Source organism: Molothrus ater, chromosome 8 (assembly GCF_012460135.2).
Source record: "Molothrus ater isolate BHLD 08-10-18 breed brown headed cowbird chromosome 8, BPBGC_Mater_1.1, whole genome shotgun sequence".
Taxonomy (NCBI): domain Eukaryota; kingdom Metazoa; phylum Chordata; class Aves; order Passeriformes; family Icteridae; genus Molothrus; species Molothrus ater.
Window position 1 is genome coordinate 4,562,227 of NC_050485.2, and position 26,269 is coordinate 4,588,495.

Here is a 26,269-nt window from a genome sequence, read left to right on the forward strand (position 1 = left end):
GTTGTGTCAGTGCCCTGTGACTGTCCCTGCTCCCCTGTGTCCCCTGCCTGTGTCCCTCAAACAGGGCACAGCTGAAGCTCAACATCTCACATGGACACAACACAAGGTGCTTTTGTTTTCACTGTCACCTCTTCCTGGATTCCCCATTGCCCCAAAACCCTGGGAAAGATGTGATCCTGAGCTTTTTGGAGCCATTGGAGCCAGCAGGGAAGGGAAGGGAAGCTGTGGCAGCCCTACCACCATTTGCTGCATCTGCTCCTCCTTCCATCACTTTCAAGGACGAAGCCTCCTGGTGACAGGAATTGCAGCCATGTCCCTGCCACTTCCCATTATTCACCTTCACTCAAATTTGACACAGCACAAATCCAATCTAGGGAGCTTTACATGATTTGAGGGTACCAGGCAGGCAGGGGGCCATGGATGGACCAGACCCAGGTGGGTCATTTCATCCCAGCTAAAATTATGGACAGTCAGATGGAGAGTTAGAATAGTCACAGAACTGAAGATTTGGGGGAATTTTTGCTTTCTTTTACACAGATTTTTTTTAAGTGCCCCATCAGCTGAAGCAGCATTTAATAAGAAATAAATTGTGGCTGCCCCATCTTGGAAGTGTTAATAAAAGGTTGGGAGAAACCTGGCCTAGTGGAAGGTGGTTGGAACAACATGATCATGAAGGTCCTTTCCAAGTCAAACTATTCCATGATTCTCTGACCCTTTTAGAATCTCACTGTATCTTAAAACCATAAGGAAAGGACTTTTAGCGGGCACAGAAATAAGGTTTAGTTTTGGGATGTATTTCCCTCCTCACCCCACCTGTGGATCTCAGGCTCATTTCACCTGTATCTCCTTTCAGGCTGGCTATGATCATCACCATCCAGGTGCTGCAGCTCCACTTTTCCCAGTTTTTGCAGAGATTTCATAATTTCCATCTTCAGAAATGCTTTTCCTCAGTGACGGGTGAGGTAGTGACCTGGCTGACCAAAAACCCAAATTAAAGGCTGCTTGTTAAACAAAGCTGGTGTCTGCCAGTGGGGAAGGCTCCCAAATTCTGGATTTATCCCCCCAAACTGGTGGCATTTGCTCGGATCAGGGTGATTGGTTCTCATTTGGTTGCAATTCCTGGCTGGCTGGCAGGCTGCAGGTGGAGAGGAGCCAAGTTTTCTCTGGAGATGACAGTTTGCTAACAGATGTCTGATGTTTCCCAACATGGTTAGGATGGGAATCAGGAGCTACTTCAGCAGAGCTGAGCAGTTGGGTAATTGCAAACCTTTGCTCCTCACATTTTCTAGTTTATCAGCTGCCTGGGTAACAAGATTATTTAATTATTTTGTTGTTGTTCATCGTTTTAGGAGGCAAAGCTTGAAATATCTCTCAGAGCAATCACCATCCTAGGAGGCAGTGGCTCATTTAAATGCTGGGAAACTTCCAGGAGTGTGAGGAGCCACAGGATTTCCTCTCCCCTTGGGCACAGCATTGCCCAGACATTTGGGCTGTGGCTCCTGCACTGCCATTTCAAAGGATTGGGATATTGGAAGGTGGAATTGCCTCCTGAGCCCCCTGATTGCTCTGATGTCTTGTATGTGGTGCCTGTCCCTGCCCAAGAGGAGGCTGAGGCCAGGCAGCTCCTCAGGAACAGGTATTTTATTTGGAGGCAGGGAAAGCAGTGGTATTCCTGAGCCCCAAGCTCTTCCAGAGGAGCTTTCAGGAGGTTTCTGCCATTCAGATTCACAGGGAATCTGGGAGAAGAGCTTGGAGGCTCTCCAGGATGCTCCTGCCTAACTCAGAGCTGAACATCTCCTGCGCTGCTCTCTGAGGTCCCACTCTGCTGTCACCTCCAGGAGTGGGCTGTGAGCCCTGCCAAGGGTGGACTAGTGTCAGTGGGTGACAAAAACCTGCTTCAATAAGCAAAAAGTTCCATGAGGAGCACACTGGGAGTTGATTCCTGGTGTCCCACCAGCTCCTGTGAAAAGCTCAGCCTTCATTTTAAAAGCTCTTTAATAAAGAACAGACTGTTCATTGCTTTTGGATCACACCTTCCCTGGATCTTTTCTTTTTGTGCACTTCCAGCTAGGATTTTCCTGGCATTTTGACCTGGGGTGAGCAGCACAATTACCAAAATATCCAGGGAAAGGCTCTTTCTTAATTACAGCTAATTCCACTGGAGACAATCAAGCCCAGAAATCCCAGTGCAGGAAGTTCAGGCCTCTTGAGTGCACAGCTCCAGTGTGTGCCTGTGATGCCACTTGTGCCTCCAAGGTGTCTTCCCAGCACTCCTCCCATCAATTAATTCAGGAATTTGAACTCTTCCAGAGTCAGACAAGCATTTGATTATTTGGAAAGTCTCCAAGCACTGGCATAAGGCTGGGATTTACAATAAAACTGCCTTTCTGATTAAAGAGGAATGGCATGAGGTTGTGGCATCTCCAAGGTGGAGAAAAGCACCCTGCCCTGGCACAGGTGGATTTGTTCCACAAAGGGGCGAGTTATTCCCACCTCATCCTACACAAGTGGGGTCAAACTGTCCCTCCTCTCATCCCACCTCTGTCCTGGGGCTGGGCCACAGCTGTGTGCACACAATGCTGTGCCCTGGCCTCTGGGATGGCCCTGCTGAAGCAGGGAGGGGACACCAGCTGTGATCCCTTCCAGCCTGAGCCACCCTGTGAATATCCCAAACATTCCTGACTTGCAGATTCTTTATGCTGATCCAGAACTGAACATTTTCCTACAGAAAAAGATCAATTTATTCTTATTCTTATTCTTATTCTTATTCTTATTCTTCTTCTTCTTCTTATTATTCTTCTTATTATTCTTCTTATTATTATTATTATACTACAGAAGCTGCCTTCTGTGTTCCTTAGCACTGCCCTCCCAGTGCCTCTTTACTTTGGGAGGTAAAAATCAAACACCACAGATGTTTTTTACCATCGTTCTGTCGAGTGAGGAGCTCACACTGCAGAACCTTGGGAGCTTCTGTTCAGGGAGCAGCACACTCAGCTTCAGGAATTTGGAAGGAATTCTAAAACTCCATGATGAGGATCATGCCCCTGGGTTCTGATTTAGCTTGGGAATATTTGTATTTTCATCTTTTTTCTGAAGATATTTATCCTTCAGCTTAGCAGGTTTGGAATGAATAGCAACTTAATTTATAGGAATTTGGTGTTTAAGTGGACTTGGACTTTTGTAGCTGGGAATAAAACAGAATTCCAGTGGGACTGTTGTTTGTGGGCATGGGAAGGGCTTGTTTGCTTGATTTTACCTGTGTTTTGGTTTCACTGCATATTTTTGGCATTTCTTTTAGGGTTTGGATGTTTATTGCACTGTATTTAGGAAAAAAAATGCATCCAATTTGCCTCATCTGCTTTGCTGCACTTGTGTGTTCTCACTACATCCAAGGAGTGTGGCAGAGGGAATTAGCCAAGGGATTTCCCAAAGCAATCCCGAGAATGCAGCAAGTATTTTTCTAAGCAAAATAATACAGGTTTTTTTGACATGTTCCAATGCAAATCCAGAAGATTTCAGCTTCCTTACCCAGGAAGGTTTCCCTGCCCATGGCAGGGAGGTTGAAATCAGGTGGTCTTGAAGGTCCCTTCCAACCCAGACCATGGTGTGACCCTGGCCCTGAAATTTTACCTCTATTTGTGAGTTGGCAGGAAATTTTCCACGCTGGGATTTCATCTTCCTGGCAATTAGAAATCATTAAAGGTATTCAAATGCTCTGTCCATTCATCATGACAAGGAGAGGCACTCAGTGCTCTGTCAGCCCTGAAATGATGGCTCTGCTGTGCTTTGAAAGGGGACATTTCAATCCTTTTTTAGTGCCAGCTCAGCGTTCGCCTCGTGATGAGCACGGAGGGATCAATGAGCAGCTGTGGCACACAAGGTTATCCCAAGTTCACAGCAGGCTCCGAGCTGATTGGCTTCCAAAGTCAGATGCATCAGGAGCAAGGTCACCAACAGGATCTGGTGACAGCATAAAAAACAAAGCAGAGCTGAAGTCATTTGTTGACAGCATCCCCTGGGAGAAAATTGTGTTTTATTGCCTCAGATTTGGGGCTTTGTGATGTGACCTTTCACACTGTTGGACTCTTATTTTTACGTTTCCCTTTTCACTTGGAAAATGATGGAGTTTTTCTCTCTCTCTCCCATTGGCATTGAGGTTTTAAATAGAGCAGAGGAGGTGGTTTGAAGTGAATCTGTTAATGCAATAATCAGGGTGGGAATGTCCCAAAGCTGGCCAGGTGGCCACGGGAGTGGGATGGTGGCTCATCTTCCCACTGCTGTTACCGTGCATGAGCAAAGCCTCCAGTGATTATTCCCTACTGTTAATTGCAAGTTATTCCAGCTGAAATAAAGCCTTGCACCTTCCAAGCCTCCCTCCATAATCCAGCCAACTCTTTTCCCATAAAGTCACCCACAGCCAGAGGTCGGACACGCCCAGGGACTCTCCAGCAGACAAATGTCACATTTTATGGAGGGGGTGGATCCTCCATAATGCTCATCCATTTCCCCTCCAAGCCTTTCTAAAAATACCCTAAACCTTAACAAGGAGCTATTTTGGGGGAATTATGGTCATGGATAGGCATGGGAAGCTGATTCTGGCAGGCTTGCTCGGGTTGGAGTTGCGTGTTCCTTACTCGAGCGCGTGGTGTTGTGGGGATAAACAGAGAACATCAGGATTTTGCGACCTCCTGGCTTGGGATGGCTGCTCTGAGTGGGTTTATAGGAGGAGAACAAATGAAGATATCCTTATAGGAATGTTGATCTCTGCCTGAAGTCATTCATTTCAGGCATTTGCAGTTTATCAGATCTGATTTCATAAAACCTGGCCGGGATTTCTCTCCAGGGACCTTTAGTGATCCTGCCACTTCCAATAAACATTTATAGAAACTGCTGCCAGCCTGTGGATATGAGAAACTCCTAGGAGAGACTTCTGTCTTCCAAAAATCCTTAAAGACACCAAAATATTTACGAGCAAACCTCACCCAGGAGAAGATGGATAGAAAATGCCCAGCCTTGGGAGCTGCATTGCGGTGCCAGGCGTTGGCTTTGCACCCTCAGTAGGGATGTTTGCTATGGGAAAAAAAACCCATTAAATTGGAAAATTTGGAAAACCGTGCCCTCCGGAGCCATGCTGGGATTGGGAGCAGCAGAAAAGTGAACTTTGAGAGCTGAGATGGAAGTGCAGCAGGTAAAGGCTGGCCCAGGCTCCCACAGCTCGGGGGTGGCGGCGGCGCGCGCTGCTCAGGTTTGCACCTCTAAGAAATTTCCGTTTTTTCGCCTCAAAACCTCCAGATATGAAGCCGAAGCTGCCTTCTTTGCCAACCTGAAACTGTCAGATTTCAACATCATCGACACCCTGGGAGTCGGAGGCTTCGGGAGAGTGGAGCTGGTAGGTGACCTCTTCTTCTTTGTGCGACATCCTCATGCAATTGCCGTGTTAAAAGCTTAATTTTCTTTGTTATCACACCCCAATAACCCCAAGAAAAATGATCTGCTGGGATGGTCTAGTGAGGAAAGCTGCCTTACGTTTCCTGAGACATAAAAAATGTACCAATAAATGGTTTGCAGTAGGCGAGGAGGATTTATGTCCTAGGCTGAGTGAGGAACACACATCTCCTCTCTCTTTTAAGTGGTTTATGGCATTGATTTATGGCCTTTTAAAAACAACCTGGAGAATTGGGTGAGTGCTGGGATTGGAAGACCAACCTAAAATCTTATTTAACCAGATTCAGAGTAACAGCAGAAAGCCTGTCCCACATGTTTTTTATTCATTTCTAGAGTGGTTGCACTTGGTTGTCCTCAAAGCTGAACACTCAGCACCTGACCCATGACAACACACCCCAAAGAGGGCCTGGTTTTGTGCAGAAAAGACAAAATCCAAGCCTGCTTTTTGTTCTGCTTGGAGCTTTGGAGCTCTGTGGTCTCCTTTAAAGCACAACCAGAGCCAGAGGGGAGCTGTTTGCAGCACCAAGGCAACACAAAACCTTGGAGTAGGAAGAGGGAGTTGGGTTACACCAGGAGGAGCTCCGGACACCAGACACTGGTGCAGAATGTCAGGAACTCCTGCAAGCCCGGGCACAAGGGGAACAGAGTCACTGTTGCCACCACAAAACCTCAGGGAAGCCTCCACTCCATAACCCTGTGGGAGCTGAGGAATAGTAAAATGGGCAAAACTGGGTGGTTTTGGTGGTTATTTGTGACATAAAGAGGAGATTTGGTGTGCAAAGCCCAGCTTGCTCTTCCCTGTGGTTTATTCCTGAGTTTTCCTGGCTGGATGTGAAATCCTGTGGAGGAAAGAACATCTGTGGGCCCTTCCTGGGGTTTGGGGTTTAATCTGTGGTTATTTTGTTCATGAATATTTAATTTATGAGTATTTTGAAGGAGTCACCTGCTGAGGATGCTTTAGAGCAGGAGGTTGCGCTCAGCCTCTCTTTTGAAGTCCCTCCCTCCTCTCCTGACACCAGGGATTTGCCCCCTAAATTAACATCTGGCTTCTCCACCCTGTAATGAGGGACCCACCAGTCTGGGGCTTGGTTTGAGCCTTGGGAAGCTTTTGGGTTCACTTTGAATGGGTTTTGCCAACCTCAAAAACTTTGGAGGTGCATGAGTTCGTGTCCATGAGGGGCTGCTGGTGGGACCCTCACCAGTGGCCATGGCCAGGTGGCACGGACAGCCTTAAAGTGACAAAAACTCTACCCTGGTGATGTGAGACCCTGGCCCAGGTGAGAGGAAGAACAGGAGATGCTCTGTCCCTTCAAGGTGTCAGCTCGAGTAGGAATATTCCATTCTGAGCAGATATTCACACCTCAAAAGCCTCCAAGAAACCCTGGAGGCACCTGAGGTGGGAAAAACATTCCCAGAGGTTTTCTTCCAGAGGCGGGTGCCCCTCTCCTGAGCAGGAAGATGCTGGATAAACTCATTTTTTGTAGCACTGAACTGCACACAGATAAAACATATTTAAAATTGTAGCTCAGCACACCAGATTTTGTTCTTTTTCTTTACCACAGAAGGAAATTTGTTACAAAGCCAAGGAAATATTCCTTTTGTCAAAACTGAGCCTGGAATTGCTGCCTCATGCTTCCACCTCCTCCATTAATAATATGGTTTATTGCTTCGGGCTAAAAATGTGAACTATATCAGAGGAATCAGCTCTTTTATTGCCTGAATATGGAAGTGCAGGAATGTTCCTGGAAAACATTCACACTTTTTGTGCTTTCCAGGAGTAAAATGGATCAAAAAAGTGAAGGATGTGGCAAGGAAAAGGGATTTTATAGCTTTGGGCATGGAGCCTCAGAACGTCACCACTGGAGAGGGCAACTGGAATGTGTGGGGCTGGGATTGGCCAAGAATAAATAACATTCCATGGATGTGGCTTTCCAGACACCTCTTGGAATGCTGGTGCCTTGGAGAGGTCACCCTTTCCATGCATCCATGCACAAGGATAAGGCTTTTAGGTCAGACGGCCTAAAATAGAAATTATTTTCAATTCCACAGCTATTACACATGGAAATCCCCTTTTGTCTTGATTTTCCAGGCTGTTTTGTTTTCTGTATCTCAGGAAAAAAATTCCAAAGCTTTGGAATGAGTGGGTTTTTGTTCAGTTTTTTGGTGGCTCTTCCAACATCCTTATGGATGCTCCTTTCATCCCAAACTGGGCTATGTAATCAACTTTTATCTAAGTTTTTCTTGAGGGATAAATCATCCAGCATTGGAGGAACCACAGCAAATGGCAGGAGAGGACTTTTTGGGATTTTTACAGCTCAGCCTCCCTGCTTTATGTCAGCTGAGCATCTTCTGAGGTGGGATCCAGGATTAACATCAGGAAAATAGGAATTTCAAGTGCCACTGGCATAGGGAATGTCACCTCATGTGACAGGGATGGAGGGCAGGTGTCCCCAGCCCTCAGAAATCATCTCTGCTCACCTTTATTGCTCTTGGCTTTGTTCTTTAATTTCCTTTTCACTCAAGTCCTGTGCTCCTGAGTATCTGCTCCAGGTCAGTTCTTCTGGGTTTAAATCAAGATTATTTTTGACAGCTCTGAAATAAATACATTGGAGTAGCTCAATATCCAGGACTGGAGTCATTTTCCCATGGAATTGGTGCCTGTAGGTGATGGCTGAGCACAGGGAGACTAAGAAATCACATCCTTGTCTTCTACACTCCTTCTGGCCTCGTGGTGGCCCCAAAAAGCAAAATTCCTTTGCAATATGGGGATTTCTAGAGGCACAAATAAAAACATGCACATAAAACATCACAGCCATGTTTTACAGGCTCTGTACAAAGTGGACACAATGGAATTTTTCAGCTTTATTTGGGTTTTAAGAGAAATCTGGCCCCAGCTTCTGAAGTGCAATTAAAACTCTTCCAGCCTCCAGCCTGTGTTGTAAACAAAGCCACTTGTGAATTAATTAGATAACGAGGAAAAACCTGCTGCAATTGTCTTCTGATAGGCTGGCAGATGCAGAGCCCAAATATTTATTGGTGGAAATTTCCAACTGTGTCCCATTTCTAATCCCCAAGCCAGTTGCTTTTCCTAGGTAATGCAAAGTTTTTTATTAGAAAGGTATTTTTTTTTTCTCTTGAAATTCTCCTAATTTTGGGGTTTAATTGTCAGGAATTGCCTCAGGCTGGGCCAGGGCAGGCTCAGCTTGGACAGCAGCAGCAATTTCTGCATGCAAAGGGTGCTCAGGCCTTGGCAGGGGCTGTCCAGGGAGCTTTGCAGTGCCCAGCCCTGCAGGTGTCCCAGCAAGGGCTGGAGGTGGCACTCAGGGCTCTGGGCTGGGCACAAGGTGGGCACTGGGCACAGCTGGCACTCCATGGGCTGGCAGGGATTTTCCAGCCTCAGTGATCCCTGGATTCTGTGAATTTTTTAGCTTTTGAAAGAATGGATCTTTTGGTTGCTATGAAGGGGAGCAGATTTGGGGATTTCAGTGAGGAATTTGAGACCAAATACCCAAGGAAATCCCAAACTCACCTGACAACATCACTCTTTCTGAGCTCAGCAAAATCCTGGGGATGGTCTGACCCTTTTTTTCATCCTTTTCCAACATTTGCAGCATATTCCCTTCTCCAGCATGTGCAGGATGTTTGCTTTTGTCCCACCACTACAGGGCCATGTTTTAATTTTCCCTGGGTTTTGAATTCCTGTTGAAACTCAAGGCATCCTTTGTAGATGGAAACATACTTGGGCTTGTCTGTTCATGGAAAGGGCTCTTGGCAAAGTTTGGGAAGATGGGATACATTGGGAGCCCATCAAATCTGGGCAGAGGCTGGACCAGGATATGAGCTGAGCCAGAGATTTCAGCTCCAGTTGAAGGCAGGAATCAAACATAAAAACAGTTTTTTTATTTCAGACAAATCCAAACTGGGAATCAGAACAGGATCATGTATGGGATTGTTGGAGTTTAGCTCCATTTGATATTTCCAAGATGCCACAGCAGTGAGTTTTTCCATTTCCCACATCCCTTAGCCATAGAATTCTTCTTCCTCTATTTACTTTTCCTTGGAATGATTTTTTGCATGAAACCCTTGACATTCCTCACTGCTTTTTAGCCTTTTGCTTCCAGACATTTCTGTAAAATCATTTTTCCTTCTGGGCTTTATAGAGAGATGAAATTTTTAGTATATTTGCCCAATTTTTAGTATATTTGCCCAATATATTTACTCATAAAAAACCTGGTTGTGTTTGTTGTCAAGCAACAAAAATCAGTTTTCAGTACAGCGATCAGGATGTGTAGTTAAAGGGGTTTAGCACAGTTGAGTATTTGATTAACAATTGGTAAATTTGCTTTTTTGAATGTCTTCTTAGTGTATAATTTTGCAGATTATTTTTCTGTAGAGTCCCTTAGTGCTCTAATTGGGATAGGAAATTTAGGGCTTTCCCAACCAGTGAAATCTGGATTACTAAAAAAAAAAAAATAAAGTCACTGTCATGGACAGTTTCCACCCTGCTGCCCACTTGGAATTAATTTTGAAGGATTCATCCTTCAAAATTCAGCCTACAATGTGTCTTGTAGACTTCACTTTTGCTCCATGGTTTTTCTTCTCATCTTCTGCTAAAATTCCAGAATCCCAGGATAGTTTGGGTTGGAATGGACCTTAAAGCTCCAAAATTCCACCCTTGCCATGGGCAGGGACACCTTCCACTGTCCCAGGCTGCTCCAAGCCCTGTCCAGCCTAGCCTTGAGCATTTCCAGGGATCCAGGGGAGCCACAACTACCCTGAGCCATGTCTTAGGTGGAGTTTATTTAAGTCTTGACTTATTTTCCAGCCTAACCCAGCACAGTGTGTTCTGTAGCCAACCCTAAATTAATGTTGGGGTTGATGTAGGGAGTGGGAATCTAATTTGGATATGCAAATTATCATTTCTCTCTAAACTTAGGTGAGGAGAGAGGCTGAATCTGGCCTCAGGAAATGTGGAAAGGCTCCTAAAAATCCTTATGGATCATTTGGGCTGGAAAATCCCTGCCAGCCCATGGAGTGCCAGCTGTGCCCAGTGCCCACCTTGTCCCCAGCCCAGAGCACTGAGTGCCACCTCCAGCCCTTGCTGGGACACCTGCAGGGCTGGGCACTGCAAAGCTCCCTGGGCAGCCCCTGCCAAGGCCTGAGCACCCTTTGCATGCAGAAATTGCTGCTGCTGTCCAAGCTGAGCCTCCCCTGGCCCAGCTTGAGGCCCTTTGCCCTTGTCCTGTCCCTGTTCCCTGGCAGCAGACCCTGACCACCCCTCTGGCTGATTTTGGGGAATTCTCTTCCATCCTGGGAGAAGAGGAATCCCTTCAGGAGGAAGAGCAGGCTGTCCCCTCTTGCTGGGACAGGAGCAGTCCCTCTGTGTGTGCAGCTGCCTGGATTAGGAAAGCTCAGCTTACAAATGCTGCTCTCAGCAACAGCTGCTGCTATTTTGGTCTGTTCTACCAGATCAAGCTGGGAAACAGGGAAAATGCAGGACCTTGGCAATAGCCAGCAAGCAGGAGCACTTGGAATTCAGCTCCCAGAGTGCTGCTGTTGAGTCAGTTCTTACTTCATGTGGTGGGGAAATAGCCACATTTCAGCAGAGCATGGATTTCTGGCTCCTTCCTATTGGAAGAGTTCCACAGGAAGCAAAATTCCCTTGGATGAGCATCTTTGTTTTGGAGATTCAGAGGGACACAGAGGGGAAACTGTGGTGAGTGGGGGACTCAAAGCTCACCCAGTGCCACCGCCCCTGCCATGGCAGGGACACCTTCCACTGTCCCAGGCTGCTCCAGCCCTGGCCTTGGGCACTGCCAGGGATGCAGGGGCAGCCCCAGCTGCTCTGGGCACCCTGTGCCAGGGCCTGCCCACCCTGCCAGGGAACAATTCCTCATTCCCAATGTCCCATCCAGCCCTGCCCTCTGGCACTGGGAGCCATTCCCTGTGTCCTGTCTCTCCATCCTTTGGAAATATCCTGGAATGTTCAGTCACAGAAATAAATCCTTCTCTGGGGGCTTGTTCTGCATCCTGGGAAATATTTATGAAAGTTTCCGCTTTCCCAAGTTCAGCTGGGATTGGATCAGCACAGGAATTGCTGGATTTGCAGGCTGTATATCACACACATAGGGATGATTTATAGGGAATACAGGTAGGGAAGGAGGAAGGATAAGAAACACATAATTCTTTTTTTTCCTCTTTTCCATTGAGCTCTGGGTTTCATCTCTTCAATACCCACTTTCCCAGCCAGCCTGAGACAGCACCAAGGTGTAAAACCATATTTATTTCTGTGTAAGTGTTAAAAACCAGACAAAAATCAGGCCTGGTGTTCTCTGTGTGCCCTGGGAACTGCAGAAGTTTAAAACCATAAAGCAAAGGAAGGATTTTGGGGTGGTTCCTATACCTGTGATCCTATGAAACAGGGATATGGAAAAGCCAGAGGGGCTGCATCTCTTCTTTTTCCCTGCCTTTCTTTGCCCATAGAATTCCAGAGTGGTAGAAGGGACCTTAAAGCCCATCCCATTCCACCATTCCTCCTGGTGTTTCCAGGGGCATCCCCTCCCTCCTGGTGTTTCCGTGGGGATCCCCTCCCCTCCCTCCTGGTGTTTCCATGAGGATCCCATCCCACCCCTCCTGGTGTTTCCATGGGGATCCCATCCCCTCCCTCCTGGTGTTTCCATGGGGATCCCATCCCCTCCCTCCTGGTGTTTCCATGGGGATCCCATCCCATCCCTCCTGGTGTTTCCCTGGGGATCCCACCCTTCCTGGTGTTTATATGGGAATCCCATCCTTCTTAGTGTTTCCCTGATCCCTGAACCACACCAGAACAAAGCAGGTGGACAAGAAACTGTTCAAGTTCAGGGTGTGTGGCCTGGGAAAAGCCCAGGGGGAATTTTGGATGACACTCCTGGGAACATGGTGGGATTATTGAGGTGTGTGAGGGCCAGGAGTGGGGTCTGAATCATCCTTGAGGGGCTCTTCCAACTCAGCACATTCCATGGTTCTACAAAAGTGCCGTGTCTCGTATGCACCCACATTCCTGTCAGCAAAGCAATACAAAACCAGATCTGACATTAAATAAATTCTGATTGCCTGAGTGTTGCCTCCTAACCCTAAAGGCAGCCTGGGCTTCTGACAGGGCTCAGTGACAACCAAGCTGCTTCCCTCTGGCAGAAGCCAAATTCCTACAAGGCCACCCAAACAGAAGTTGCCAGATGGCACCTCGTGCTCCACAAGGGGAAAGCACCTCACTGGAATATTGTTGTGAGCAGCTGCTGGGGGAATTCAGCAGACTTGGAGGCCTGGGAGGTCAACAGCGGGGTTTCTTTGAGAGGGTTGGCCAGGATGGGAAGGCTGGCTGCCTTCCAGCTGGATTTGGGATGGGGACCTGCCCCTCGGCGTGGCTCAGGGTTCAGAAGTTGCCAGGGTTACCCTGAGAGCAAGCAAACAACTCCTGTCAGCCTCAGCTTGGGGAAGCAGGCTAAAAATAGGGGGCAGAGGCTTAAGGTGAGAAGCCAAGCCATGAGCAGGGAGTGCTGCTGGGCTGGGTCTGCATTGAAGGCACTTGAGACAGTAGTTCATGTTCAGACTCAGGTGTTTGTTATTTCTTATCAGTAAAACAGTCTCACAACCATGAGTTTGGCAGCAAGGCACAAAATGGCAACAATCTCTTGTTACAAGGTCTTTTAAGACTAAACTATCCAGTTAAGAGCTGACACCTGGATTATTTTCCCTTTTAACCCAATAACTGATCCAGCAGAGCTGCAATGGGGACTTTTCTGCCCAATGACAAAATGCCACCCAAACCCATGGAGAAGGAGGAAGAAGCAGCATGAAGAAGAACCCAGGGTGACACCCTGTGCCCTCCATCTTGCTTCCATCCACAGCACACTAAAAATCCCAAAACCTCAATTTCTCACCCAGTGATACACCTACACTGCTCTCTGTAATCTATTGCACACTTTTTTGGGTTCCAGCCTATCTTGAAGTCTGGGAAACTTTCTTCATGAACGAGGGTCAGAGTCAGTGCTCCACTGGGGGTCAGGGTCAGAGAAATATTCCCCGTGCTCTGGGTTTCCACAGACCCCAGAGCAACACCCACATTTGGCTTTTCCCTAACAATTGTGACATTTAGAAAAGGCTTTTTTAGGAGTCAGCCATGCAGTTACAAACCTGGATCATGTTTTGACTGGAGAGGTGGGAGGAGCTCCTGGGAGGCAGGCCGGTGGGATTGCTGGCAGGGAGGCGGCACTCCAGCGGAGCTGTGGTCTGTGTGTGACCTTGTCCTGTCCTCCCAGGTGCAGCTGAAGAGCGAGGAGGCCAAGACGTTCGCCATGAAGATCCTGAAGAAGCGGCACATCGTGGACACGCGGCAGCAGGAGCACATCCGCTCCGAGAAGCAGATCATGCAGAGCGCCCACTCCGACTTCATCGTCAGGTACCTGCCCTGCTGGATTTGTGGGGTTCCCCACATGAGGCAGGAGTGATGAATCTGACTCCATGTTCTCAGAAGGCTAATTTATTATTTTATGGTACCATCTTATATTAAAGAACACTATACTAAACTGTGACTGTGTTCACAGGGGTCCCAGGATGAGGGAAGAGATGAGGATCTGACTCTGTGTTTCAGAAGGCTGATTTATTATTTTATGATATATATTATATTAAAACTATACTAAAGAATAGAAGAAAGGATTTCATCAGAAGGCCAGCTAAGAATAGAAAAAGAAAGAATGATAACAAAGGTTTGTGTCTCGGACAGAGAGTCTGAGCCAGCTGACTGTGATTGGCCATTAATTAGAAACAACCACATGAGCCCAATCCCAGATGCACCTGTTGCATTCCACAGCAGCAGATAACCATTGCTTACATTTTGTTCCTGAGGCCCCTCAGCTTCTCAGGAGGAAAAATCCTAAGGAAAGGATTTTTCATAAAAGATGTCTGTGACACTAAACTATACTGAAGAATACAGAAAGGATATTTACTAAATGCTCAAAAGCTAATAATGAAAACTCATTACTCTTTCTAGAGTCTTGACACAGTTTTACTGTGATTGGCCAAAGAGTCAAAACAATTCCCATGAAACCAATGAAACAACCACCAGTTGGATAAACAATCTCCAAACACGTTCCACATGTGAGCACAACAAAGGAGAAGCAAATTAAATAAGAATTTTTTTTTTCCTTTTTCTCTGAGGCTTCTCAGCTTCCCAGGAGAAAATCCTGGGCAGAGAGATTTTTCCAGAAAATATGACTGCCAAACTCCCCACTGCTCCAGCGGGCCAGGGAGCCCCACAGGGATCAGACATGGCAGGGAAAAGTCTTCAGCTCCCTCCTGCACGGGAATGGAGGTGTGGAACAGGAGGAAGGTGCTGGGCAGAGCTCGCTGGTGCTGCCAGATGATCCATGTGGAATCCCAGGGTGATTTGGGTGGGAAGGGACCTCAAAGCCCACCCAGTGCCACCCCTGCCATGGGCAGAGACACCTCCCACTGTCCCAGGCTGCTCCCAGCCCCAGTGTCCAGCCTGGCCTTGGGCACTGCCAGGGATCCAGGGGCAGCCCCAGCTGCTCTGGGCACCCTGTGCCAGGGCCTGCCCACCCTGCCAGGGAACAATTCCTCATTCCCAATATCCCACCCAGCCCTGCCCTCTGGCACTGGGAAGCCATTCCCTGTGTCCCCTGACCCAAGTCCATCTCCAGCTCTCTTGGAGCTCCTTTAGGCCCTGTGGGATTTGCAGGGGTCCCCAGGACGAGGTGAGAGATGAGTGAATCTGACTCCATGTTCTCAGAAGGCTAATTTATTATTTTAAGATACTCTATAATATTAAAGAATGCTATACTAAACTATACTAAGAGTACAGAAAGGATAATGACAGAAGATTAAAAGATAATAATGAAAACTCATGACTGACTCATCAGAGTCTGACACAGCCGATGGTGATTGGTCATTAATTAAAAACAATTCACATGGAACCAATCAAACATTGACCAGTTGGTAAACAATATCCAGACCACATTCCAAAGCAGCAAAACAGGGAGAAGCAAATGAGAAAATATTGTTTTTTCTCTGAGGCTTCTCATCTTCCCAGGAGAAGAAATCCTGGTGAAGGGATTTTTTCAAGGCACTGGACTCACCATCAAGAATTATATATACATATACATACATACATACATATATATATATATATATATATATATATATATATATATTTATATATTGTCATGACTTGGCTTTGCCCCTGCTCAAGGTTACTTTTACTTTTCCTTCCCAATTTCTGAGTTTTCCTTCCCAATAAGGGAAGCTGGAAGGCAAGGCTTGATCCTTTGACATGACACAATGCCATGACAATGAGCAGCTGTGTCCAGAATTTCTCTTTAGGGAATATTTGACAACTCAAGTTCATCATGCCTGGACTCCTCACTGGAAAACACATTAAAGCCATCTCCCTGCCCCAAACCTAAGCACATCTCCAGGGAATAAAAGGGGCTTTTTTGGTTGTTTCCACCCTCATAACAGCATTCAGTCTCAAGCTGTGTCAAGGGAAATAGAGGTTGGATATCAGGAAAAAGTTTTTTACAGAAAGGGTGATAAAGTTCTGGAATGGTCTGCCCAGGGAGGTGGTGGAGTCCCCATCCCTGGATGTGTTTAACAAAGCCTGGATATGGCACTGGGTGCCAGGGTTTAGTTGAGGTGTTGGGGCTGGGTTGGACTCGATGATCTTGGAGGTCTCTTCCAACCCAGTGATTCTGTGAATTCTATGGATTCTGTGAATTCCCTAGATTTTCAAGGACTACAGAAAGGGGATTTTTCCAATGCTGTAGGTCAGGATGGAGCTGTGGGTGCTGAGCATCCCTGAAGCCACCTTGAAGGGCATCCAAGCCAAGGCTGCTTCATCCCACCCTCAGAGATCCCTGGAAAATTCCTCTGCCTTAGGAGATCAGCCCTGCTCCCTGAAATTGCTCAGGAGATGCAAACAAACCCAGGGTGAAACCAAACCCCTGGGATGATTCCAGAGGGAAGCATGTGGCCAGGCTGGGGCACTCAGGGGGTGTTTCCTTCCCAGGCTCATCCCTGGGATTCCCCATGGCTTCTGCGGTGATTCATGGGTGATCACTGGAGCCTGACACTGCCCGGCTGCCGTTCCCTTCAGGATGTGCTCCTGGATCCTGAAACATTCCCTGTAACCCAGCCCAGAGCCAAATATTCCCATTTGGGAATTCCATTCCAGCCATTCCAGCCTCTGGATTTTTGGAAGGCTGAGCTGTTTTGGGATGAGAGGGGAAGTGCAGGGCCAGCCAAGCCATCATTCCCAGAAATACCCACTCCTAAATAGAACCTAAGCCTCCAAACATTTCTTAATGGAGCCAGTGATACTCATGGCTGATAAATGAAATTCCCACTCTTCAACCTTCAGCAGGGAAGCAGAACAAGGCTGTTTTAACTGTGCATCTTCTCCTTCCATATCCTGCAGTGTTTCCCACCTTTTGCAGCAACAACCATCCCTGAATTACATTTAATATCCCATGGAAACCCTGCTCTGGGAAGGGACTTTACAAGTCACAAAGTCCAACCTTTTGCTATTGCTAGAAGATATTTGATTTATCAAACTCTTGCCCATCCACGGGGATTTGAAGTTTTCCTATAGTATCTATCCTAAAATTCTTCAACTTATTTATTGTTTATTCAATAACTTGTTTATTCAATTTCTTGGACCAGCTGGGATAATTTTTTGGGGGGTGCAAAGGGCAGAAATTTGAATATTTCCGTAGATTAATTCAGTTTTGAGCTGATAGATGAAAGGTGGATTTAAAATAATCTCAGAGCAAGGACACAACCGCTGGGATGTTAGAATGGGAAAGACAAAATTCCTGATGAATTGGGTCATTTTCTTAATTCATTGTGTTTGTTAAAAAGTCTTTGAAGAATAATTTGGTTTGGTTATTAAAATGAATAAACCAGGCAAAAGGAGCAGGAGAGGCCAAGTGGCCCTAAATAAAATTGACTTTTATATAAACTGAAACTCAAACAGAACAAAATGCTCTGGCTTGGATCAGGTGCCAAACAAGTGCAAATATTTCAAGGAATAAAGAAATAAATAAAGGAGTTACTCAAATATTCTGTCATTTAAACTTAGGAAATAATGTCCTTTCATGTGTCTAAACGTTATGCTTCCATGATAGCTGATAAATAATATTTGATTTTTTTTTAATCTGTGCATTTTAGGCCAGATTTAATGCCCATAAAATTTTCAGCAGGGCTGCCTTAATTAGGGAAAGTACTTCAGTACTTGGTAATTTAAATTACCAAGCAATTAAAAACATGAAATTACATTTGGGATTCTTGAAGTTTTCTGTAAACTTTAATAGCGATTAAATGTGTATTAAGATAAATGATATTTTGTCCAAGTGGCAAGAAATAAGTGGGGGGATTTTTATTAAAACCATCAATTATAGCATTATTAATGGTCAGTTATAACTGACCATTGGTGTTATATAAATAGAAATGGATGTCATCAAAGGAACCAAATCCTGCAGTGTTTTCCTGCTGATCCATTACACAGCTCTGTCAAAATAATAACTGAGATTAGCAGGGAAGTGCTGGAATCTGCAAAACCCACCTGGTTTCATTTCCATCATGTGGTGGCAGCTGTTGAATTTGTAACTCCTGGAATTTTTAACTCCTGGAATTTTTAATGCCTGGAATTTTTAACGCCTGGAATTTTGAAGTCATGAATTTTTAACTCTTGGAAACTGCCAGGAATGCAGGAATTGCACCAGGAGTCGCCCTCAGCATTCCTTTCTGCTGCAGAAATTGTTAAAATTATTATCCAAAAGTTACAAATTAATTACAAAAATTAATTACTTAATTAATGACCAAAAAATTTACAAAAAATTAAAATTACTGTCCAAACTACCTGCAAAGAAACCTTTCCTGTATCCACACCCTGCTGGAAGCCTGGGTGGATAAAGCCACACATGGAATAGGAAGTACAAAAGCAGCTGAATATTAAAACCAATTAAAAAAAAATCTCTGTTTTTTTTTTTCACCATAGTTATTTAATATTATTGAACACATCTATAAGTCCAATTAATGTAATATCATTAGAAAATCCTGTTGAGCACAGAGCATGGGTTTTGGAGCACAGTCCAGAACTCGAGGATGGGTTCACAAAGCCCAGCCCATCCCCTGAGGCAGTTTTTCCTCCACATTCCTTCCTGGGAGGAAGAGGAAGAGCACTTCAACCTCTCTAAACTCTGTCAAACCAGCGAGTTTAGTGCTCAGATAATGGATTTATTTGTGATTTTCTGGTTGCCACCCTCAGGCTCTACAGGACGTTCAAGGACAGCAAGTACCTGTACATGCTGATGGAGGCCTGCCTGGGGGGAGAGCTCTGGACAATTCTCAGGGACAGGTGAGCTGGGGCTTGTCCTGCACTGTGAGATGTTTTACATGTCACAATTCCAGCTGGAAGGCTTGGAAGGGACCTTAAATCCCATCCAATGCCACCCCTGCCATGGGCAGGGACACCTTCCACTGTCCCAGCTGCTCCAGCCTGGCCTTGGGCACTGCCAGGGATCCAGGGGCAGCCCCAGCTGCTCTGGGAATTCCATTCCAACCCCTCCCCATCCTGCCAGGGACCAATTCCCAATTCCAATATCCCATCCAGCCCTGCCTTCTGTCATTTTGAAGCCATTCCCTGTGTCCTGTCCCTCCATCCCTTGTCCCCAGTCCCTCTCCAGCTCTCCTGGAGCCCCTTTAGGCCCTGGCAGGGGCTCTGAGCTCTCCCTGGAGCCTTCTCTCCAGGTGAGCACCCCCAGCTCTCCCAGCCTGGCTCCAGCCCTGGAGCATCTCCATGACCTCCCCTGGATTCACCCCAGCAGCTCCAGGTCCTTTTGATGTCACAGTTTTTAAATCACAATTTCCCATCTCCATTTTTAAATCACATTTCCCCAACCCTGTGTTTGCAGCCCTCCCTCTGTGAGTCTGAATCTCAACTCTCAGCTCTGCCACACGGACACTGCTAAATAATATCCATAAATATTTCCTGGGATTTATGGCCCAGCCAGGACTGAGAGCAATGAGCAGGGGGAAATTGAGAGCTGTGCAGGGTCTGCTGGCCCAGAAATCCCATATATACACCAGGGCTGCTGATTCAAGTGGGAATCAGAATCCACACTCTGCCAGGAGCACTGTTCTATCAGGATGCAGCAGTGACATGGAAAAAAAAATGAGTTAGGAAAGCATGCATGTCCAAAACCCCACAGTCCCTGCCTTGGAAGGGGTCACCTTGGAGTGTTTGGGGCTCCTTGGAGTGTTTGGGGCTCCTGGGTACATGTGGGATGTGCCCACAGAGCAGGAAAAAAAAGCAGGGAATTGTAATTCTGGAATAGCCTCATCTCTGGAACAGAATTCCATTAAATTTGGAAAGATTGGTCAGGAAGATTAAGTTGTCTTTTGATTCCCCAGAACTATTTTTCCTCTAGTTCTTCCTTTTCCCAACAGCATTTTTCTCACTGAAAGGGGAACTGGAGCAAAGTTAGAAGGTGCTGGGTGGGATTTTTCCTGATTTTTTTTTTGTCAGAGCCTGATAATTCCATCTTTAATTCTCTGGGATTTAAACTGAGGTTCTGCTGCCATCTAGCTTAGACACCCTCTGGTCTGAGCCAGCCCCCAGCAGGCAGGGGGATGAGGTTTTCTTTGGAAAACTTCAGAAACAAGGATCCAAAGGGGCAGTTTGGGATTTGCGTTAACTCTTCAAATCCCCACAGCCTTGATTTTTCTGCCTTTTGTCTCAGTTAGGAACATTAATACAGAACTTATCTGCACTCCTCAAAGGAGTTTTAGCACTCAAACCCCAAAGTTGTAATTAGAAAAAAATATCTTTTTGCTTACAGGACAAGGATTTTAAAGTTTTATTTCTAAATTATAGAATAAAACCTTAAAATAGCTTCAGATATTGGAGGCAAAGAGGCCTCTTCAAAAATGGAAATTTAACTAGATTAGAGAAATATAGAGATATAAAATTGAATATATATATATAGAGAGAGATATAAAAGTGAGAAATATTTTATATATAGGGATATAAAGTGAATATATATAGAGAGAGATATAAAAGCGAGATATATTTTATATAGAGAGATTTTATATATAGATATATATAGAGAGATATATTTTATATAAAGAGATAGCAAAGAGGCTTCTTGAAAAATGGAAATTTAACTAGATTATAGAAATACAGAGATATAAAATTGAATATTTATATAGAGAGAGAGAGATAAAAATGAGATATATTTTATAGAGAGAGATATAAAAGTGAATATATATATAGAGAGAGAGAGATATATAAAAGTGAGATATATTTTATATATAGAGATATAAAAGTGAGTTTAGCACCAGGAACTTTCCCAGTGTTAAAAAGTGATTTTACTGCAGAAATCAAAGTTTTAACAGCAGAATGAATTCCATGGGGAAGGAAACCACTTCCCAAGGATTCATCTAATGGCTTTATCCCCTTTTCCCTCCCTTTCTCCTTCCCACAGGGGTTCATTCGAGGATTCCACCACCAGGTTCTACACGGCGTGCGTGGTGGAAGCCTTTGCCTACTTGCATTCCAAAGGGATCATTTATAGGGACCTCAAGCCAGAGAACCTCATCCTGGATCACCGAGGTTATGCCAAGCTGGTGAGTGCCCAGAAAAATCCCCCCAGCTTTGACCAGAAAGGGTGAGGAGCAAAGTCCTTCCACAGGGTCCATGAGGGGATGCTGAGAGGAGATCAGGGCAAGGTGGTGTCATCACCACTGGGATGTTTTCCTGACTTCCAGCAGGGCTCAGGGCATGGCTGAGCTGAGAAATGCTGACTGTGAGGTCATAGTCTCAAGCTGGCCCAAGGGAAATATAGGTTGGATATCAGGAAAAAGCTTTTTTACAGAAAGGGTGATAAAGTTCTGGAATGGTCTGCCGAGGGAGGTGGTGGAGTCACCACCCCTGGATGTGTTTAAAACCAGCCTGGATGTGGCTCTGGGTGCCAGGGTTTAGCTGAGGGGTTGGGGCTGGGTTGGACTCAATGATCTTGGAGGTCTCTTCCAACCCAGTAGTTCTGTGAATTCTCTGACTTCTGTGGTTCTGGCTTGGGATTCAGGTCCATGCTCCTGCAATGCAGAGAAAGCATCAGGAGAAAGCCACCTGGCTGTCCTGGGCAAAAAAATAACCCCAGAACTCAGGAAAGGCACCCTGCTTTTTAGGGGTACCCCAAATGGCCTGGTGAGGGCATGGAGAGGGGCAGGAGAGATGAAATAGTTCCCTTGGTGGGAGGTGCTGCAGGATGTGGGCCCTTGGGAAGCCACCAGTGAAGGACAGGAGCCCTAAAAGGAGCTGGTCCAGGAGGGGCTGATGGCCCCAGGGGCTCATGAGGGGCCAAGGGCTCTGTGTCTTGGTCTGGGGCTCTTTGGGGACAGTAGCTCAGGCCATCATCACAGCCTGGTGGCAGCCTCCACGTGTCACCTCCTGAATGACACTGGAATTTACCCTCTGGGGCATTTCCCTGAGCCTGGGGCTCCTCTGAGGTAGAGGAGGATGAGGTGCAGGACTGTCCTTCTCCCCCCCCAGGAGCATCTGGGATGGGTCTGTGCTGGTCCCTCAGCAGCCCCCAGCTCCTCAGGTGTGTCCCTGAGTGTCCCAGAGCCCTGTGACCCTGTGGGTTCCTGACCAGCCCCAGAGGACTCCACTTCCCAGCATAATCTGATTTTCCATGCTTGACACTGCTCTAGGGCCACAGCGGGGCTGGTGGTGAGCCCAGCACATCCCAACAGCCAAACAGGGAGGACACTTGTGCTACTTCACCCTGATGTTGGGAGAGGAAACCAAACTGGGCAGGAGGTGCCTAAATCACAGGATCCTGGAATGGTTTGGGTGGGAAGGGACCTTAAAACCCATCTCATTAAAAAAAAAAAAATAAATAAAGGTCATGTCATGGACAGTTTCCACCCTGCTGCCCACTTGGAATTAATTTTGAAGGATTCATCCTTCAAAATTCAGCCTACAATGTGTCTTGTAGACTTCACTTTTACTCCATTATTTTTCTTTCCATCTTCTCCTAAAATCCCAGAATCCCAAGATGGTTTAGGTTGGAATGGACTTTAAAGCTCCAAAATTCCAGCCCTGCCCTCTCACAGCTTAAAACCATTCCTTGCCCATGTTAATTTAAATTTAACAGAAAAAAAAAGCAAAATAAATCAATCTGCCCTGTGAGTGACATCAATCCCAACCCCCAAGAAACCCTTGGTGCTGGTGTTTGCTTCCCTGATGAGAATTTTCCCAAGGATAAATCAGCAAAAAGGTCACTGTGGTTCCCTGGTCCTGGAATGACCCTCGGTGCTTTAATTGGGAGAAAATTCCCATGAGGAATCCTCCTTTCTGCCTTGCTTCACTTCAAGAGGAGCAGAGCCCAGGGCTGACATTCCCTCTGATGCCCTGCCCTGACTCTCTCCTGCCCCTTCCCCCAGGTCGATTTTGGCTTTGCAAAGAAAATAGGATTTGGAAAGAAAACATGGACTTTTTGTGGCACCCCGGAGTACGTAGCCCCCGAGATCATCCTGAACAAAGGTCATGACATTTCAGCAGACTACTGGTCCCTGGGAATCCTGATGTATGAGCTCCTGACTGGCAGGTATGGGCATTGAAATTCATCCCAAGATTTCTGCCCTTCTCACCCTGATGAGGCCAGGGCAGGGGTAGGGCTGGGCCAGGGAACTCCACGGTGGCTTTTCCCCTCAAATCGTCTTTTTTTGGCTCTAAGTGGGCTGGACATGATGGGAAAAGAGGAAGGGTTTGGCTCTGAATGGTCTGAAATGGTGGGAAAAAGAGGAAGGGTTTGGCCCGGAATGATGGGAAAAGGGGAAGGGTTTGGCCCTGAAGGGTCTGGAAATGGTGGGAAAAGGGGAAGGTTTGGCCCTAAATGATGGGAAAAGGGGAAGGTTTTGGCCCTGAATGGTCTGGAAATGGTGGGAAAAGGGGAAGGGTTTGCACTCAGCTCTGGAGGTTTGATCCTGAAGGGTCTGGAAATCTGGGAAAAGGGGAAGGATTTGGCCCTGAAGGGTTTGGAAATTATGGGAAAAGAGGATGAGTTTGGTCCCGAATGGTCTGGAAATGGTGGGAAAAGAAGAAGGGTTTGGCCTTGAATGGTCTGGAAATGATAGGAAAAGGGGAAGGTTTGGCCCTGAATGATGGGAAAAGGGGAAGGGTTTGACCCTGAATGGTCTGGAAATGGTGGGAAAAGAGGAAGGGTTTGGCCTTGAAAGGTCTGGAAATGGCTGGAAAAGGGGAAGGGTTTGCACTCAGCTCTGGAGGTTTGATCCTGGAGGGTCTGGAAATCTGGGAAAAGGGGAAGGATTTGGCCCTGAAGGGTCTGGAAATGGTGGGAAAAGGGGAAGGGTTTGCACTGAGCTGGGGAGATTCCTCACTGCTGGAAAGGAGCAGGCAGATTGGGCACCATCCATCCCTTCCCATATTTAATTTGGGATATCACTGCTGCTCTTGGCTTCCTGGAGCTCCCTCACCTCACCCCCAGGAGATCCATCCCCTCCACCTGCCCATCCTTCACACACAGCCCCCCATCCATGGAAAGCCAATTAATCCCCACTGGAATCAGGAATCACACAAAGATAAGCCAGGGAATGCTGCTCAGAGCCTCCTGCCTCGGGCTGCTGGGATGCAGCTGCCATGGGAAGAAGAGGTTTAGCATGGAAAACTTCTTTTTGGTGCTTGCCTGAATTCCAGAGCTCCTTGAGAAATGGTTAGGATCGTGGGAAGCAAAGCATTCCTGGTTGTCATCTACCTTTTCTTATCTGGGTTTATTTTATTAGACTTCAATGCTGTTTTAAAGACAAATTTTTATGAAAGACAAGTTTTTAATCTTTTTTTTGTTGTTGTTGTTCCCTGTGCCCTCTGAAGTCCCCCTTTCTCAGGCCCAGACCCCATGAAGACCTATAACATCATATTAAGGGGAATAGACATGATTGAATTTCCAAAGAAGATTGCCAAAAATGCTGCTAACTTAATTAAAAAACTATGCAGGTAAGTGGATGTAAGAATAAAACAAAAAGCCTTGATGTTGTTTGCAAAGAAACGAGCTGGGCAGAGGGATTTAGGATTTGTTCTTCCTTTTACAGGGACAATCCATCAGAAAGATTAGGGAACTTGAAAAATGGAGTGAAAGATATCCAAAAGCACAAGTAAGTGTCTTCTCCAGCAGCCAACTCCAGAAAGAGGCATTTCAAACACCTCGATTTTCCCCTAAAAGCCATTTCCTATCCATCATGTAAATTCATCCTCCCTTTTGGTCCCATGGTAGGGGTTACATGAAGTCTTAGGAGTTTTTTGGGATAAGAACAGGTGAGAGAACCATTCCAGGAAGAATTTCTCTCATCCATCTGTGCTGGATCATCTCTTCTCCCATCCCCAAAGCAGCAGGAATGGATTGGATGGATATTTTTGTGGGAAGGCTCAGGGTTCATCCTCTCACCTTGAGCAAACCTGAGGAAAACCATGAGTGGGGCATCCTTGAGCATGAAGTTGGGAGTTTACCCAATTCCACAGGGAAAAAAGGTCTCCTGTGGGATGGATCCACCCTCTGGAAGGGAAGGAGCAGCTTCCAGGACACCTGCAGCAAGGAATGGTTCCCATTTGAGCGTTGGCAATTTCCACTTGGGTGGTGTCACCACGGGGTCACTGCACACTCTTCCTTCTTGGTCCCCAAAAAAGATGACAGGAAAAATTGCAAGGGGATTTGAAAGCAAAGTCTGTGGGGCATGAAACCTGTTGTTTAATCAATTTTCTGTTCTTTTTGTGCTACACCTGTCTAACTGTTGGATTCTTCCCTCCCTTCAGATGGTTTGAAGGCTTTAACTGGGAAGGGTTACGGAAAGGGACACTGACACCTCCCATAATCCCAAGTGTAAGTTTTCCTACCATTGTTTTCTCCTCCATGGGCAATTCCTATGATGCTGTGAGCTTTGGGCAGTAGTATACTGGGTTATGTGGGAATAATGTGCTTTATCTTCTGGAGATGCTTGGAAAATAATTTTAGGCACATTCCCAGCTAAGCTTGCTCTCCAGGCAGGCTCTTCCCTGGGAAGGCAGTGTGAGGAGGGCACAGCCATGGAGAAATCCCCTTTGCAGCAGGGGGTTGAGGCAGGATCACCCACTCCAGCACATTTTCCCCTCTCTCACCTGCTCCACTTGTTTCTGCATCTCCTTTTCCCCTTTCCATGGAGAGCTGCCCCTTCCACCCCTTCTCGCAGCTGTGTCCTCTCCCCTTCTCCTTTATTCTCATTTCCTTTGCAAAGGCAAGTGGGATTTGGATGCCATCTTCCTTTTCTTTCACATTAACCTTCCCTTCTGTGCTGTCTTTTGTGCCCCTCTTTGCCCTGCATCCATGTCCTACATGAAAAGCTGTTGATGTTTAACCGGGAGCGGGCGCGGAGGGACAGCTCCGCTCGTTTTCCTTTGCAGCAAAGCCCTTCCTTTGATGTCTTTGTGAGCTCCCTGCCCTCAAAGGCCCGCTGCAAAGGGAAACCAAACAGGATTAGCTGACAGAAATTACCTCAGCCCCTTCTGTCCTGCAGCCTCCCCTCCTTGTTCCAGCTTAATCCCTCGGGATCACCGGGAGAATGCCATTAATGGGGGTTTAATTGCACCCCATTGCTCCATCCTGCAGCTCCTGCAGCAGGGGCAGGCCCAGCTCAGGGGCTGAGTCTGCCATCCCAAAGTTTGCTTAGGGAAAGAGCAGGAGGGTTTCCCATCCCCCCTTTTTGTCCTGTGGATGCA

At 46.5% G+C, this 26,269-nt stretch overlaps 1 protein-coding gene across 3 annotated transcripts in view; it reads left to right on the forward strand.

Annotated features, from left to right (window-relative positions):
- PRKG1 (protein kinase cGMP-dependent 1) overlaps positions 1–26,269 on the forward strand; it is a 412,591-nt gene that overhangs the window by 380,262 nt on the left and 6,060 nt on the right. For all 3 annotated transcript variants that reach the window (XM_036404675.1, XM_036404673.2, XM_054515613.1), the window contains 8 exons: positions 5,293–5,389; positions 13,743–13,882; positions 18,767–18,856; positions 20,985–21,126; positions 22,948–23,111; positions 24,395–24,517; positions 24,613–24,675; positions 25,331–25,397. In XM_036404675.1, coding sequence (XP_036260568.1) covers positions 5,293–5,389; positions 13,743–13,882; positions 18,767–18,856; positions 20,985–21,126; positions 22,948–23,111; positions 24,395–24,517; positions 24,613–24,675; positions 25,331–25,397 — 886 coding nt within the window. The remainder of the gene's footprint in view (positions 1–5,292; positions 5,390–13,742; positions 13,883–18,766; positions 18,857–20,984; positions 21,127–22,947; positions 23,112–24,394; positions 24,518–24,612; positions 24,676–25,330; positions 25,398–26,269) is intronic.